An 18,367-nucleotide genomic window follows, 5' to 3' on the forward strand; every position below is an offset into this window, starting at 1 on the left:
TGGGGACGTTGGGGACTTCTGACTGCTCGTAGACTGTTACGGGGTTCGAGTGTTGTGGTGGATCGTTGCACGGTAGAAGGGAAACTACATTTCGACGACTGCACCTCTGTTAGAAAATGTACGTTCGCTGTCAATCTTTCTTAATTTTTTCAAGTATTCGTATACTTTTGTGGAAACCATCAAAATGGTACATTTTAAATGGGATATAAATCTTTGAGGGGTGTAGTTTTGGCGGGGATTGATGTGAAATAGAGCTGGCAAGATGTTGGAACGTAAAATGGAATGCAAAATGGAAGCACGAATTTAGGTTGAATCGTTTAGATATTTTCGTGTTGGGAGAATAATCGAAGTCTACAATCCTGTATGAAGTTAGGTGAATGTCCCAATTTCTGCTGATTTAAGAGGTAACTCGTCATAAAGAAGGTGTAAAAAATTTGTTTGTGATGAAAATTTGCAGAGTAATTGATTAATTCTTTAATAATAAATCAACCGATTCGAAAACTATTTAGGAAAGATATTTCAAGATGTTTAACTATTAGTAATTTCTAATTAAATATATAGTGCTCTAAATGTCCGTATTTCTGCTCGTGAAAAATAGCGATGTATGTATTGACCCGAGCTCGTGCAACACTAACGCATATAATAATAAGAAAAATACGAAATGAGTAGAAATTGGGACATTCACCTTTACTGATAAATTGTTTAAATATTCTGGTAGGAGGATAATCTAGTGGATTTCTAATCACTATTAGAATTGTTCTTAATTTAATGAAGACAGTTCGTTAAAAAATAAAGTGAGAAAGATTGCAATATGAAATGTTTGAATAAATTCATTTCAATATGAATCCCTCGCTACCTTCCAAATAAAATGAAGACACGACGCTTTGGCTTGTTGTTCACTTTTTACTCTCTCTACCCTCGAATACAGAGTTAAGAAAGGAAGATAGGAGGAACTTCGAATATTTCAGTAAAGTGTTGTAACAGATGGGACTTTGAAAAAGTTCAAAGTCCTTTCCGTTCTATATCACCTTACTGAAATATTCCAACTTCCAATACCTTAGTGAGCTATTCCAAGTTCTCTCTGCTCTATCATTTACATATGAAAATAAGTGGACCTTCGAAAATTTTGCTGAAATAGAAGACCACCTAGAACTTGGAATATTTCAGCAAGCGACTGGAATCAGTAGAATCCAGGAAACATTCGAAGTTTCATCTTTCTGAAATATTCCATCTTCCAAAATCTCACTGAGGTATTCCAAGTTCCATTCGGTCTCAGAAGGTAGCCTCTTTAATAACCAAATCCTTATTTCGTTGCAAATTCAGATTTAAGGAGAATAACCAGAAGAATCGCAAATGTATCACCAAGAAACTCGAACCAGTCGACTAACTTCCATTATACGCGTTCTTCAGATAATATTTCTTATCGCTAACCCTGACACGTTCAAATGGAAGAACCGAATCTATCTTAATGCATTCGAAAAAAAATCCTGTTTCGCTTCCTGCCGCGAATAATCATCGACAGTTGGACGCGCGAGGAAAGCCAGGGTCTAGTCTCCTAGGGGTCTCACGTTCACAACTTGCATCCGGACATTCTCATGTCCCTACTTCCGGGAACGTGAGGCCCGTAACGGCAACACCCTCGCCAAACCCAGACGCAACTCGCGGTCACTGCTCTTTGTCCCACTACGCTTTTATTTGATAACGATAAGCGTATCAGCTGGTTGTTGCAACCTTCAATTTACGCTTGAAACGATATTTATCTACGTAAATCATCGATTGCTTAGACTAGACGGTATAACAGCTCTGTGCAACCAATAGAATAGACTACTTCTTTCCATTGAAGCACTCAGTCCAATATCTTTTGGCTGATTATAATAATTCAAGTTCCACATGAAATATGGATATAAATAATTCTTTAACGTTGCTTACATCCTACTGTGCATAACGATGCATCGCGAATGGCGACGGAGGAGTCGAATTTGGTGTCAAACAGCCTGACAAAATTAGAAAGCGATCAGTATTTCAAATACGAGGAAGAAGAAGTTGGAAATTCTAATGTCCCATAAGCGGTAAGCGAGCGAGTGGAATGCGACAGTAAGTGGTCAGACGAGGCGTTCACTCTCGATACCAGTGATCATCTAAACGATTCCTCGGACAGGGAACTGCGAGTTCTTGCGTCCGATGCTTGGAAACACTAGAGCACAATCCATACATTATCCTCCCCAATTCCCATTCATTCGCATAATCAAACTTCTGCCCTACAAAATCCAAGTTCAAACGCTTGATACACTTACTAACAAGTTCATCTCTAACAAGGGAAGGCCGCGACATCTGGGACACGGATTTTGATGAATCTCTTATATGTTGTAGGTGTAGTAGACCAATATATGTCTCACACGTTGGGTCCACTACCCCAGAGTTTCTAAAGTATTAATAAAAAAAGATGTTTATGCGTTGACGAACAGAAGCGACAGCGAAGTTTATTGTAATGACGAATAGCGGCGCGTGTAAAGGGCAGGTCTCGCAGCGGGAGTTTCTATAGATTTTTTCTATAAATGTATTTTGCATTGTTTTAGTCCTCAACAGATAAAGTACTATTTTTACATTCTAAAATATGACATTTATCGTAAAAACAGATGAAACAATAAAATTCACGACACCATGGCACGTCTAATAAAAGATGTATGGCCACAGGTACATTATTTTGTACACGCGCCGCTATTCATCATTACAATAAACTTCGCTGTCGCTTCTGTTCGTCAACGCATAAACATCTTTTTTTATTAATATTTCGGAAACTCTGGGGTAGTGAACCCAACATGTGAGACATGTCTACTACACCTACACTACAACATATATGAGATTCATAAAAATCCGTGTCCCAGACGTCGCGGCCTCCCCTTGTAAAACCAATTCACCTGCACTGCCACTACACAATCCAAAAGAATCGAAATCAAGACCTCAACGCATTCGAAACTTCAATCACCTCGAACCTAAAACCCCCTTCGTCGTCGCGCAGCACTTTAACCATTCATAACACCCAGAAATCAAATACTCCTTCCACCAGCGTTCAAGCAACCTCCCCACGGAATCGACTTCGTCCCTTTGAACCATCCCAATCACCCCCGACGCTTCCGTGCACCTCGCTCGATCGGATCCACCGATATTAAGCCACCGCTCTCGTCCCGCGAGGAGAAGCTCGTCCTAGGCCTGGCCTGTGTAACTATCCGCGCGATAATGGGGGTGGTGGTCGATCCGCTCGGTTCTAGGAGACGCTGGACCGCCGGGGCCAGCGAACGAGCGCGGAGGAATAATGGAAAGAGAGGGCGGGGTTGAAAATACGAAGGTAGTGTTGACGGGTCCCCGGGATGCCCCGTCAGCATCAGCGTTCCTCTCTAATCGTATCGGTTTTACTGCTGCGGCGTGACGTACTCATCTGCACCATCGGTCCACCACCCTTCAACCCTCCGCCGCCACCCATCACAATTCCCATTATCCACTAGCTGTGACAGAGCTCTCCAGGGACCCGCTACCACCGACGCTATCTCGCCCAGGGTCTGGGCAAATTCTTCTCGCGCCGTACCTGCACGGACCCTGACCACTTTGACGGGGACACGTCAAAATAGAGCACCGGCTACGTGTCGACGGATGATATCGGTTTTACGAAGGTAGCTCCGACGAAAGTAGGCTTGCGAGGTCTGCTGATCGAGCAATGCCGCGATACGTGCGGGGTCCTTTTTCTGTTGGAATGTCGCGAACAGTGTGGTATCCTTGGGTCAGTGCACTGCGACGAGAGCTGAACTTGATGGGATAAGATTTGCGAGTCGTAATAAGCTGGAAGATTGCAGTGGGACTTGAGGTTAGGTATTAAAGTAGCTTTAGTTATCGAGGGAGAAGAATAAAGATTAACTTGTCGAAGACAAACCGGAGGTAATGGAAACTCTTTGGACAATTGTATTAAGAAACGTTGCAAAAGTTGAATCATGTTCTTGAAGCTTCTGAATTAAATTCTAGATTGGCATGTCGTTAAAAATTTCCTAGTTCGAAGATTAATGGTAGCAAAAGAATTCCTCTTCCAGGACACTTCACAGAAATGCTAAACTCCTCGCGGAGGAAACAGTCGTTCGCGCGATTTTTATCCCCGCCACTCTTTGAATTATTGACTCGATAATGGCCGCGCGGAAAGAACACAAGGGGGACGATATTACCCTATAAAATCATATCTCGGCCAGTAAAAACAGAAACGTCACGCGTCTGATATTACCCAGCCACTTCACAGGCTCGTAAAGCTTCATTACAATCGTCGATAGGTACGGAGCCGCGACCTCCCTCGCGACTCCAACGAGGGGGCCGGTTAGTTTTAATTAATTACCGCGGCTTCAAATTCGATTGAACCGCCCGGTGGCCTGTAATTTCGTGCGTTCGAACACCGTGTTCCGTAATCTCCAAAATATCTGGCACGCGGGGGGAGGGGGCACGTTATTTTCGTTGCGTAACGATATCATTATGCTTTTACAAGGAGATCGTACCGCCAATTAGTCGGAGGGGCCGAAAAAGTGCACTCATCCGGTGGTAATAACCACCCAATTATGTAACTACCTTATCAGTGGCGTGTATCACTGTAATGTATCGTTGAAATTACGTTAACGTCTTTAACGCGCCTGGTTTCTTTATGCCTTTCGTTCGTCCCCTTAGATGATTTAATAACGAGCAAAATTTGACAGAAGTGAATTGAATTCTCAGAAAATGGAAACTTGGGGTACTGAATATTATGGTTAGGCTTTACTCTTATCTTACTTTCTCTATATGTATTATATTCTTCACTTAATGAGTAATAAAGTCGTAACAATAATAATAATAATAATAATAATAATAATAATAATAATAATAATAATAATAATAATAATAATAATAATATCGATAATGGTATTTGATTTGCTGTAGTAGAATAATAGAATGTAGCATTTCAGAATATAAATTCTAAACTGAGTTATGATTTTTGGAAGATTAATTTTGGGAAATAAAAATTCTAATCCTTGTGTGGCAATACGAATTTACTTAAAGTTGATACTTTGATGAAACTGAATTTACAAGGACCTCGATTCTTCGAGCGAGATATGGATTAGAGATTTTCCAAGTTTTTCCAAGTTTTTCCAAAGGAATTAAAGCTGCACTTCCTCCGAGCAGAACGCTAATGAAACTTGCTAGATACATTAATACCAATGTAATCCTGCTGCTATCCAGAGTTCGCAAATTGCAGCCTGTCTTGCGCATAATTACATGCACCTCTCGCCCGCCACCGCGTTTCTGTGCACGTTGCACTCGACTCATTAAAGAAACGTATTACTCCGGAGTGATATGTTACTAAACGGAGGTTGAAAATGCAAATTGCAAGATCTGCGGGGAGATTCTATCCGCGAGATACAATGAAACGTTCGCGCAGAGGCAACGCTTGCACCCGAGCTGAGCAATTTGTCCCCGGCGCGATAAATGCGAATAAATTCTGCAGCCACGTTACGCAATTCCGTTTAATCGAAGTCAAAACTGGACACACCAGTGCTCCTTTATGATGTTTCTTCCGCGGCAACCGGTATCGCGGATCCACAGTTCACGTACGGGCAATAAAAGGCCAACAATATGTATGCAAATACCAGAATGAGGCAACCAAACCGACGTACATTTAATTCCCAGTTGCAAAATTTAGTTTACTTCTCTTTCGTGGCTGTGCCGTATCTCATCGCGGTCGTTCGCCACTTTTTACGACTGTTCAATGAAATCCGAAGCCGCCTGTTTCTTCCTTCGTTATTTTCTTCCTTATGGAAACTGCACTAGCGGACCAAAAAGGTGTCATTTTCAAAAGTATCCGCTCTACTTCTATTGCTTTTTAACATCGATAGAAAACTGCAGCATGCGTCCAATATACAAATTCTCATAGAGAATTAAAAGCTGCATAAAACCCAGTTGAAGATTAATTTATTTAACTAACAAACATGAATCCTACGTAGCATTGAACAAGATAACACACTTTTAAAACTGACAAAAATTACCAAAAATGGTAACTGCTTTGTTGGCCTCAAAAATGTGATTCCCGTTCAATGCCATGTAAGACGTTTGTTTCTTAGTTATATAAATTCAACTTTAACTGGGTTTTATACAGCTTTAAATTCTCCATCAGAGTATATATATATTAAACACATATCGCAGTTCCAAGTTGATGCTAAAAAATAACAAAAATAAAATAGATCGAAAAAGTGGTAACTTTTTTGTCCGTTACTGTACATTTATAAATCCAATGAAATTTAAGTAATAAAGAATCTAAAGTATTACAGTCATGTTGAGTCGTTTGGAGAAGCACTAAATATTCGACGAGATAATTAACAATAAAAATCAGCTTTTCTGAATTTGTGAATTAAAGCCACCTTTGATGAGTAAAGCTCGATTTCAACAAAAATCTAGGACCATCTAAGATTCACCTATATTCATCGACTTCTACATTTCAACTCCGATTTCACCCTGAAAACGTTCACCCTAATCCTAGCCACCCTTTCTTCCAAAAAATTTCCATTCAAAAGCACTGAATTCGTCATCAGGCTGTGAAACATGCTGTTCATTCTGGAATGCTTCCGCGAACCATAGAGTGCTTCCACAAATGACCAAAGATGGGTGTGTAATATTTTTCGATTCCGCGACTACCAGCGGAGTTTTATTGAAATCAAAGGGTCATCAATAAAGGATAGGTTAAGCGACCAGCGTAGGAATCTAAGAGGCTTCCTCTAAAGTTTCCACACGCGGCAGGGGGTCGATAAAAATGCTGATTGATGACCTGATAAAAATTCGACATCCTGCGTTACGAAGAATGACTTACAGTTATAACATCAACTTCGCGCCGCACTATTTACAGCGTCGCTCCGTGACGTCATTCTCGCTCTACGACCGCCACATATTAATGGCACACACTTTTTGAATTACAACGCCGTAGGGGCTGAGCGCATCGACGGGAAAAGCGATCGTCGACGAGAGGAGTCGCTCGTGTCGCGTTCGCCGCGTATGAAAGTCCGATTAGGAGCACGGGCGTTAAGAGTTTCCCTATTTCCCCGGAGGTGTCCAGGCTGCTCTTACTTCGCTAGGATAGAAGCCGCGTTACTTGGGAGCGTTCGAGGGTCTATAATTAACAGATCGAGCAAATCGTCGCGAGAGCAGTTAGCTATGCATCATCCCTAGCCCTTTCGCTGTTCGTACACAAATATGGCGTCGACTGGTTCACCAATCGACGAGTCTCTTCACTGAAAATTTCGAGCCTGCTGCGGAAATATTTGAGGGATGAAAGTAACCGAGAGGATACTTGGAATTCTGCTCTTTAATTAAATTACTTTGTAATGATTTGTTGCTTTGCACAGTGTGCTATGGTTACGCGTTAAATGCTGATTATCGAGATGAACGCAATGAATAAATACCCTTTTGCATCGCTGACGAACACGATTGGCCCATATATTTAAATATTCTTTCCTCGGAACGACGACTCGCGAACACGCAATAGCGCCATGATGTATGATTTTCGTATGATATTTACATCTCCCGATGAAATATTGTAGACCGGCGAACTGTAATTCAGCCTTCGCTGGGACTTTCACGAAATTATTTATTTAAGACGCAGTTAGAAAGCTTTGGAAACTATGTCCTCTACGGTGTAGTTACTCCACTTCGAGAGGAATATAAAGATTTCTAAAAAATTCTCTGTCGAATTATATTCAACGACGTGTAAAGGTTTAACCGCCACGATCTACCTCTACAAACACCGAAGTGCGTTTCACCCCTCTGATAACGCTGTCATCACTTGCGAAGCAACAAATCAAAGACAACGTCCCCCTTCGCAGAGGCTCTACGAGCGACTCATACTTGTATAACAACGCGACACCCTTTTGTTCCCTCTCAAAGGCGTACAGCACCCCCTAACACCATAAGGCAGCACCTCATGAAGGATTAACAACCTCCCAAGTTTTCTGTATTAGGTCCCGTCGCATCGAGTGGGCTAGTTATCCTGGGTGGAGGAAATGTAGCGAGGTGCTTAACAGGTACAAAACTCTCGAAGGTATAAATAGCTAAATGTATTTCCTGACATAATGTCACACTCTGGCAACGTTATCTGGTCGGTTAAGGGTAGTTCCCTGACTGTCAATGACACGTCAAACGACGCATCAATTCTATTTCCTTTTCGCTATTAATATTTACTGTCTTGAAACATTAAACTAAACAGAGTAGCACAATGAACTCGATTCGAAGAGACCAAAGGGTCGAGGGTATAAGGGCTTTTACCCTTCACCAGTACTCACCGATCAGTTAATTTTGCGGCAGGTATAGCGCCGGAGAATTGTGCATTAAATGGGCTGTTGCCTCCAGACACTCAACCTTTCCGTAAAGTACCTTTTTCACCCCCAATTACATTTCCTCCGCCCACCGCGGATGGTAACGCGTGAACGAGTCAGACCGTACATAACTAACCAAGCCGTGTACGTAAAGGTAATAAGAAAAAATATAAGTATAAGAGAAACAACATGCCCTGGCTCGAGGAGAGGACCCTGACTCTGTTTGTACGGGACACAGAGGTCCGCCGGTACGAACCAGGAGTGCGTGAACGCGGGGTTGATGTTGAGCGCCCCAGCGGCCCCCTGATGGGGTCCGCCGACATCGACGCCGACACCGACACCGACCCCGACCGGGCTTTGCCGCTGAAAGCCCCCATAATCCATGGCCACCTGATACGGCAACATTCTCCTTATTTCTCCCTATCAATTCTTTCAGTGTCCTTATAAACTTTCACCCTCTTCCCTCTTCCCTCCTCTTGTCCCTTTTCCTTTTTTTCCCACCGCTTTTCGTCCAATCACTGCCACTGTTGTCCGTGCACCACCGAATTCACCTTTCCCGCACCACACGAGCGCTCGACAGTCATATCATACCGCGGCACGTCACCGTCCATCGCGCGACCCGACCTCGCCTCGCGTCACCGTCGTGGCGTCGCGACATCGCCGGGGGTTGCACGACCAGGAGCGCCGGGAGGAAAACACTACGGACGGGGCACGGGCAAGGTGGGTGTACGTAGGCTCCGTGCACGTACGGGCGGTGTATCGACGGGCCGAGTAGGGCTCACGCGCGCGCACGTGCGTGTCAACAACTATCCAGGGGCTCGGACTCCGGCGGCGTGGACCAGCTGTTACGGCCCGGCTCCCTTCGATCGCTGGAATCACGCGGAGACGCGGGGGTCGCTGAGGCGGCCCAACCAGCCAGACAGCTAAACGGCCGGTTCGTGACCGAACGACAGACTAGAACGGACTGTACCGGGTCTGTAACGTGAGCCGCGCGGCGACCCGTGTCGGGGGGAGCGAGACAGCCGCCGCTGGTGGGATAGCGGCGCGTGAGAGAGAGAGAGAGGGAGAGAGAGAGAGGTAGCGAGAGCGTGCGCCGAGTCGCGCTCCGGCAGGCTCCTCCTACGACACGGCGCGACGGCCAATCAGGTGCCGCGGGAGCGCGCGACACCGCCACGCCCACCGACGACACCGCGACACCGACGCCCGCGCACACTCTCCCGCGGTGCTTGCGTCACGGTGCACCCTCTACCCAGGCGGGTGGACGCGCGCCAGGGTCTCGGTTAGGTCTGGCCGAGCTACGCACACCGTCGCGCTGCCGCGGCGACCCGGCAGGCCCCGCCTACGACGCTACCTAATGACACTTGGCGGACGGTTAAAGCCGGATCCAGACTTCAATGAATATACGTTGAGCAAGCCTGAACGCGCACGAATATTCGGATGCGGACGGGTGAAACGCGGTAGCCCAGGGTCGCATGCTTCTACGTTCAGAAAGGGTGAGCGTGAACGCATATGCTAGTGTGGACGTTTCATTCGTGGCGACTCGCGCGCGCGCGACCCGACTCGCGAATGCCGACGAAGGCACATGGCCTGAGCCGACCGCTGTCGGTCTTCCTCCACACATCAAAGGAAGTTTGGAGCGCATTGCGCTCAGCTTGGAAGCTAGAAGCAGATGCGATACTTTTCTAAAATCCTCGATGTCTCGGATTTTCATGATATTCAAATATATGGTAGTCCATGTGAAATTAGGGACGGTTAAGTCCTCATTTTTGCAGATTCGAAATTATTTGAAAAATACAAATCTTCGTATTTGGGTAACTTCTCGATGGTCGGCGTTCCTCCATGAAAGGTTTCCTTTCCTGCATGCTACAGTCGTAATTTTGTTTACGCTGCAATAACGTGTGGAAATGGCGCACTTCTTAAAGGTCCGGAAAGAAAAATTTGATAATGTGCGAAAGAAATGGAAAAATTGAAGATTTTCGAAAATTATATCTGCAAAGGCGGGCGCGAGTCAGGAGCACTGAACGCGAGCGAGCAGGGGTAGCCCGAGAGAGAGTGAGAAGATTTGTGGAAAAGTTCTGTGCAAAAAAAAAATTTTCGTCTTATTAACCTCATGACATGTATTTTTTATATGGGTCATCTCATCCCGATTGTCCGGGTGAGATGGCCTTTCGCATAGATTGCAATTTTATTTTATTTTTTTTAAATGTATGATTATTTTTTTACTTCAATTTTATATTATTTATCTAACTGTATTTCCTCTTGCAAATATATTTTTGTCCTTTATAAAACTACTAAATTCACGGTGTACTGATTGTTTTAAAAAAAGTGGGTCATCTCTCCCCGACTTACCCTATGATAGACTTTAAAGCTTTATTTCACTAAATAATTTGTCCTTCTTTTCTTCACTACACCCTGCGCTGTTCTTAATTCATACAGCCTGACCGACTCGCTGTTCTGTTAAAAAATCACACGAGAATATTTTTAACGAATTCAGCTTAAAATGATATAAATCAATTTTTCACGAAATTCCCTTCATTATGGTCCGAATTACGTCGTTCTTGGTGTTAGTTTCATCGGCGAAACATAAGGAATCAATTGGCGTCGTTTTCGCAAAGATCTGATGAGAAACTCTTGGACATATCAGACTTTTTAATGGTATTCCAACCGTTTCGAGGGTCGAAACCCATAAAATTCGCTGAGGCACTGCGGGGGGTTGTCCTCGCTAACGGGGTACCAGGCGTCGCTGGAGAATCACCCTGTATTGGGTAAACAGGATGACTCGGACGGCTGAGCTATAAGTTCATTTAGCTAATCACGCCACCTTTACGACTGTGGAGTGGACTACCAAGGGAAGATCCCGAACCCGGAAATTCAAAAAATTCTGAAACTTTGCGAATATGTAAAGAATTTCCTCCTGATTACAACGCAATTTTTGTTTGCTCCCCAAATTCACTCTGCAGGGGTGTAATTGACCGCTGAAAATCCGGTTATTTACCGATTTTCAGTTATAACTCGTGAACTGTAAAATAATTTTTTCATAAACGGTAGATCTAATTAAAAGAAATAACTTTTGTCTTAAGACGTTTCTTCTATCTCTTACAGTTCGCGAGTTAAAACACAAAATCGGAAAATAGCCGAATTTTCAGGGGTTAATTTCACTGCCTTCTAGTGAATTTGGGCAGCAAACAAAAATTGCGTTGTAATCAGGAAGAAATCCCCTACGTATTCGCAAAGTTTCAGAATTTTCGGGTTCGGGAGCTTCCCTTGTAAGCTAAGCACAGAAGTTGGCGAAGAAAGACACAATGGCACTTTCGACTTCTCCGCACGCGTCATTCGTGCGCGCTCAGCCTGCTCAGCGTATACGCATTCAAGTCTGGATCCGGCTTAAGAGGTCGGCTGGTCCCACGTACAGCCACGAGCGGAGAGGATACCTTGTCGCGAGCCAAGGGCGACGTTCCCCGGAAGTGGCCCGCGAGCGAGCCACGTGCGCGAGACCGTCGATTCTTCACCCTCGTCGCGCGAACGGGCCGCTTCTCTCTGAGTCTCGTCGAGCCTGTCTCCTGAGTGACGAGGGTGGGTCTTGAGTTTTTTTTGCTCTTCGCTTTTGGTGAGAGACCAGCGCGGGAGTTGATCGTTCCTTCGGTGTCGATGGGCGTGGGGTGCTACGATTGTCAAGCGGGGGTTTTATGGAGATCCGCCAAATGCACGCGACGGTTTCGACGGAGGAACGTTCGACCGAGAACTGAGACCGTGCCTAATGCAGTTTAACTTTGGTGATCTGACGGGAACCCGTGCTCGCTGATGGTATTATAATTCAACCGTGGACTGCAGTGGGTTTTCGGTTTTCGGGATTGCAAGGGGGTGCCCATTGAACTTACAAGGAGAGTATTTCAGGTGTCCGCCTCCGATCGTTTTGATTTTTGGATATGTTATAGAGGACCGAAAAATAAGAAATACGTGTTTTTTTATTTTTCCCCGTTTTCATATTTGGGGGGTGAAAGCTGCGTTCAAAGTTAGGGGTGAAAAATCATTTTTGTGGATTTTTGAAAATCTGGTGAGTCAGTCATATTTCGCATTCAAAGACACAAGATTCGTCCATTGACACTATTCCCCTATCTCTAATAGTTCTCGAGATATTCCACAAAAATGATTTTTCAACCCTAACTTTGAACGCAGTTTTTCACCCCCCAAATGTGAAAACGGGGAAAAATAAAAAAACACGTATTTCTTATTTTTCGGTCCTCTATAACATATCCAAAAATCAAAATGATCGGAGGCGGACACCTAAAATACTCTCCTTGTTAGCCGAACGAAGAAAAATATTTAGAAATATAAATGGTGTAGATTTAAGAGTAAATAAATAAATGCACATCTTTGACAATTTACTTGACAGCGATGGCTGCTTTAATTGTAACCACAGGGATGCTTTCCCTGCGTTATCATTCGCCTTAAGGGGCAGGAAAATTTTTAATATCACCAAGGTAATATCACGACAAGATGACCAGAGAGCTGTAAGTAACTACGCGCTATTTTCCTACAAAAAATTAAAATTACACCGGTCAAGCTCTGAATCACCCTTTGGCTGTAGTCGCCTCAGAACACGTACCATTACTCCCCGGCCGCATACGCTCGTAGCTTCGATACCACTCGCGATAGAATCCCGGATAGGGATTCACGAGAGTCGCACGGTAGGCGAATAGAGAACAGGAAGCTCGGTCAACGCTAGAAATAACGCCCGTTGTTATTTCCGTTCGCCCGCGAGACCCTCGTGAAACATGAAGCGACGATCGGCCCTCATGGGTATTCATAAGCCGCGACTTTTTCTGTTACTCAATCGGCCGATCGATCGCCGATTTATCTCACGCAGCGTCTTTATGCAATTACGCCGGGGAATGCGCGGCACGTAACAAAATAGCCGAGAAATCGACGGGTAACGCGACACAGGCGACGACCGTAGCCGACACCGGCGAAAAATAACGCGTTGCCACGTTATTTCGCGCTGGGCTAGCAAAGTGGGAGAGCGGGTACACACGCGTGTAATCTGGCTGCAACACCCACGCCCTTGCCAGACGCCATGATTCTTTTTGATTGGGTGCGCGATACGTGCGGACGCCCGACACTAGCCCGATCGTAATTAGCGGTGGTGTCGGGCTCGATATGTAGGGCGCGGTCAAAACGGTCATATAAACTGGGAAGAGGTTGTTGCTTTAGTTCCACGAAAATTTACCAGTACATTCCAGAGAATATACAATTTCGAAAATAAATTTAAAAAAAAAATCGATTTTTCCAACCCGTCTAACCGGAATGAGCCCTTAAGTTCTACCTAAATCAAAACCCCTAAAATTACAAACCCACAAGAAACTACCTACCTCGCTATACTTCTTCCACCCACCACATACTTCAGGCTCCCACATCCCAGCACCTAGCTTCGCCACCATCTTCATTCCCCTACCGCGAAAGCCACCCCCCGTTCGCCCACAGTCCCGACACCCACGACAACCTAGAGCTTCTGCGGATCCCGCGCCTCGTGGTCAGGGTTAACCAGCCGGGGCGTGAATTCATCGAACTAGCAAGCCCGACAGAAGCGTCGCCGAGGAAACGACGGACTACCGTGCGCACGGGAAAGAATCGTGGCGGAGAGCGACGCGCGGCCATCGTCTCTGGGTGCAACGGGCGAGCAGCCGAGCGTCACTTAGCATGCATCCCCCGATACGAAGGATTCCTTATTGTATCGTTGCACGTGAGCGTAATGCACAAATATGAACTCGCGGTGCTGCGGGCCCGTTCTCTCCCCAGCCGAGTCTCTCCTCTCCTCTCTGCTCGGTGATAACTCCTAACGTCCTCATAATCATACATATGGATGCCCCGTTGGCCGCTCGTCGGCCGACCGGCGCAGCGCGTTTACGCGGGCGAATAAACACACGACGCGGCCCGGGTATTGTTCGTGGCCGGGCGCGATCGGTAACGAGGCGGAACGGGACGATTTCTAAGCACCGCGCGACACCGTGTCTCGTTAATTGGTATGCAGGCGTCATCGATAAACAGGGGCTGTTTCGTCCGAGTCCAGGAAGAACGGGTTCCAGGGAAACGCAGCTTTCTAAATTCTCGATTGCCTACGTGGCCGCCGGGGTCAATTAATCGCGCGCCACGGCTGCGCCTCGGTGCCGTTCTGCTCGCGGCTCTGGCACCGAGTCGCTTCTAATTGGAGAACGTGAACCGCGGTTCTTGGGAATACGGGGTTCGTCGGGCGACCGCCTCGGTGACGAATCTCCGTACGTGGATAATTGGCAGCGCGGATAACTGTTCAAAGGCTTTGCACCTTTGTGCTTAAACGCGTATGTCGATGCTTAACCAGTGGACGGCGGATCGATTGGTTCCTACCCTCGCATTCTCGTTAAAGTAACTTTATAGGATAAACTAATGCTGGCACTGCAGTAACTATTCGCACTCCTGATTAAATAGCTAAATATTAAGAAGTGCGAGCTTGGAAAGTATTTTTTTACCATTTATTATTTTCCTGTCACTACGACGCTGCAAATTCCAGTAGTTGAACTACAGATTTTACACCTGGTAACACTGTAAAAATGTCTTAAAAGTAGCGGTGGGACAAAGGGCTGAATTTTAAGGGGTATTCTGGTCTAGCGCGCGAGTTTTATGAACATTTTTCAGAATTTTTTATGGGCAATGATACTAAGTGTACTGCGCAAAGTTTTTACTAAAATCTTAATCGTCCTTTAAACTGTATTTACAAATTTTTTTGTCGTGCAAAAGTTAGTGTGACATGTCTGTATGAGGACATGGAAATTATGCGTTTTGTACTTAAACATTTATCGCTATTTTTCATGAGCAGAAATACGGACATTTAGAGCATTATATATTTAATTAGAAATTACTAATAGTTAACAATCTTGAAATATCTTTCTTAAATAGTTTTTCAATTGGTTGAATTATTATTAAAGAATTAATCAATCAATCTGCAAATTTTGATCACAAACAAATTTTTTACACCTTCTTTATGACGAGTTATCTCTTAAATGAGCAGAAATTCCGACATTCACCTTATACAAACTTCACAAAGATACGTACATTCGAATTGAGATTTCCGCTTAGGGTGCCAATCATTCTACAATTTACCCTACGGTCATTTCATTACGCTTTGTAAGAAAGGAATGACTCCAGGCTTTGCAGTTACCCTGCCATCTTGCACGGGACTGTGATTTCTGCTATTAGACTCGTGAATGAGTCCGAGAATTCTACACCCAATCGCGAATCATCCACACTCCCAGGAACGTAAATTGAAAACTGAACCAGCGTATCCAAAGTGCACCCAGAAACCGTATCCTCGAGCCACCCCTAAAAACGCAGCACCAGCCAAGGCCATTCCCGACCGTGCACCGAGCCACCCCCGCGAAGCGTCCAGCCTCGTCCCGTGAACCGGTCGCTTCTTGAATCGGATATCACTTTTATGCGTATAGCGATCACTATCTAACCCTTTCGAGGGCCATGTATCAGCGCGGACATAAACGTCGGCCGGTGGCGGCGGTGGGGGGCTAAAGAAGGGCCCATAAAATCCGCCCCCGCGGACGCGATAAGAGTTATCTCTGTTCTCTAATTGAAAGTTAATTGGTCCACCCGGTTTAGCCCGGGCACGGCGAAGGACGAGACCGTTCGCCTCCGCGGCGCGTTAACCCCCTGCCTAGGGGCGGTAATTTAGCCACGGTGTAGCTACAATAATGAGACCCTATCTTATGGCAACTCCGGCGACGGGGCCCCTCTCGCCCACCGTACACACGTATTACCTACCCGTGTTACGTGCCGCGCCAAGTCCTCCCACGTGCTCGTAATAAACCGAGGGGGGTTGTGGAAGGGGGAGGAGAGGGTACCTCTTCCTCTACGCGTGTAATCGAGAATTTCCGACAAACACGTACCGGGCTGCGGTGTACCGGGCGTCATCAGAGAGATTGCGATCGGGCCATCGGTACACACCACTGTTCGACTTGCTCCGTGCACGTGGTCCCACCCCTGATGCTTCTCTCGTAGTCTGATAGGTAAAGTTCGACGGTGGTTGGCTAAGACAGGGGGGAACGGGGTGGCTCGAACAGTCTCTTTACGGATTTTTAATCGGAGAGGATCTGGTCTGTGACTTTGGTTGGCTGGATTGGGGGCGATGCGATCAGGGGGTGGGTGGGTTCGCGTCGCTTTTTGGGGCTGGGGCGGTAGGTGAAGAGGAAATACTGGAGTGGACAAAGGAAAGTTTAAGCTGCGAACGTGGGAGGAATTGTATCTTAAAATTTATGCTTCATAGATTGGGGATTCTTAGAATAGATCAGGGGTAGTAATACATGTAAATATTTGAAACCTAGTAGTACTTAGCCTAGTATTGTAGTTATGAGGACACAAAGATCCCAATAAAAAAACTTCAAAAAGTAAAAAAATTACGCCGAGTACATGAAATCATATAAATCATAAAAGAATAGAAGATAATAATAATTAGAATATAAAAAAAAATGTGAAATTAAAATGAGCTGCAAGTACATAAAGATGCTTTCAAACTGCGCTTAAGATTACGCAACTACATATACACAGCTAAAATGCTGTGTTCATACATTCCATTACCCATATCGCGGACATTTTAATAATGTGAAGATAAAATGTCAAAATTTGGAGTAGATTGCATAGTAAAGATAGCGATTGACGAACGAAACATGTGTTAGTTTCTTTTTGGCTGAAGGTGTGCGTGTAACGCCTAAGGTAAAGGACCCAATTACTGACACCTAACCAATTACTGTCACCTTAAGCTATTTTACTTAAAATAACGAATAAATAAACGTGGTAAAGTCATACACAAAAAGAATTATGTAATTCAACCTATAATCTATACTATAGATTATATACTATAGTTTATTTATTCGTTATTTTAAGTAAAATAGCTTAAGGTGACAGTAATTGGTTAGGTGTCAGTAATTGGGTCATTTACCCTATACGTATTATGTCGAGAAAATTTGGTTGGAGAATAAGAAGAAGAAGAATCAGAAGAAAAATCCTACCGTTTACGACTGTTTCATGAGACGATATTACGATATCTCTGTTATGCGTGGACCGATTTTATTGAATTTGGTCTTATTCAAAAGCTTATATACGGTTAACGTAAAAAAAATGCCTTTGAATTTAGAAAATATTGCATGCGTGATGAGATATTAATGAAATAAGTTTCAGCTTAGGTTGGAATAGCCGTGCGACGAGTAAATGATAGCAGTAGCGACAGTCGACATATACAGGGTGTCTTTCATGTACTTGGCGTCGAGACGCTACCCCGTCTCTAGATAAAGATTTTAAACTTTTTGAGCCACCACTGTAGGGTTGATGCTGTAAGAGTGGAGGAGCAATGATTGCGACTAGGTTTACGTTAATTTTGCTTGATGGTGGATTTGATAGTGATAGGGAGGAAGAAGAAGGGTAGATTTTTCTCTTAAAAGTGGATGAATAATTTTTGAGTTCAGAATTAAGAGTAAACGAAGTAGCTTGGTTTCTTTCCATTGTTCCTTAGTTTGAGGATAAAAGATGGAAGTGTTTGACAGCAGGGAAGATAATAGATATTAAGACTTTGATGATTCGTTGGTATGAATCTTCAAAACAGCTTCTTGGAGGGAAACTGTTGGAAAGTTAGAATTATCGTAGTGACACTGTTAAGGAACCTTTCTTTTTGTGAAAAAGTTTTATCGGTGGATCTTAGATCACGAGTATAAGGCGAGCTAATTGATTGGTTTTTCTGCCAGTCGAAGTTCCTCGAACTAGTTTGCCATCGGTGTTTTGGGGAGCTCCTGTATCGGAAAGGCGTCCAGATTTATGGCGCACTTCCATGAACAGTGGAGTAAAAGTTCCGTGGTGGAGTATGATATAGTTTCTTGCTGGGGGAAAGATCGGACAACGCGATAATAATTGCTACGAAATGTCAAGTGTATCAACAAGAATCTCGCTTGTACTTTAGAAAAACAGACAAAGAG

The 18,367-nt window shown here is 44.6% G+C and overlaps 1 protein-coding gene across 10 annotated transcripts in view; it reads right to left on the bottom strand.

Annotated features, from left to right (window-relative positions):
• LOC143378585 (protein trachealess-like) overlaps nt 1–18,367 on the bottom strand; it is a 186,161-nt gene that overhangs the window by 36,905 nt on the left and 130,889 nt on the right. Inside the window, exon 1 of one of the 10 annotated variants that reach the window (XM_076830410.1) lies at nt 8,620–9,316. The exons of 8 other annotated variants lie outside the window; for them this stretch is intronic. In XM_076830410.1, the coding sequence (XP_076686525.1) occupies nt 8,620–8,768 (149 nt within the window). In that variant the 5' untranslated portion in view covers nt 8,769–9,316. Of the gene's footprint in view, nt 1–8,556; nt 9,317–18,367 lie in introns of those variants that run through there. One more of the 10 variants, XM_076830409.1, reaches the window with a different exon arrangement.

Source organism: Andrena cerasifolii, chromosome 2, assembly GCF_050908995.1.
Source record: "Andrena cerasifolii isolate SP2316 chromosome 2, iyAndCera1_principal, whole genome shotgun sequence".
NCBI classification, from domain to species: Eukaryota; Metazoa; Arthropoda; class Insecta; order Hymenoptera; family Andrenidae; genus Andrena; species Andrena cerasifolii.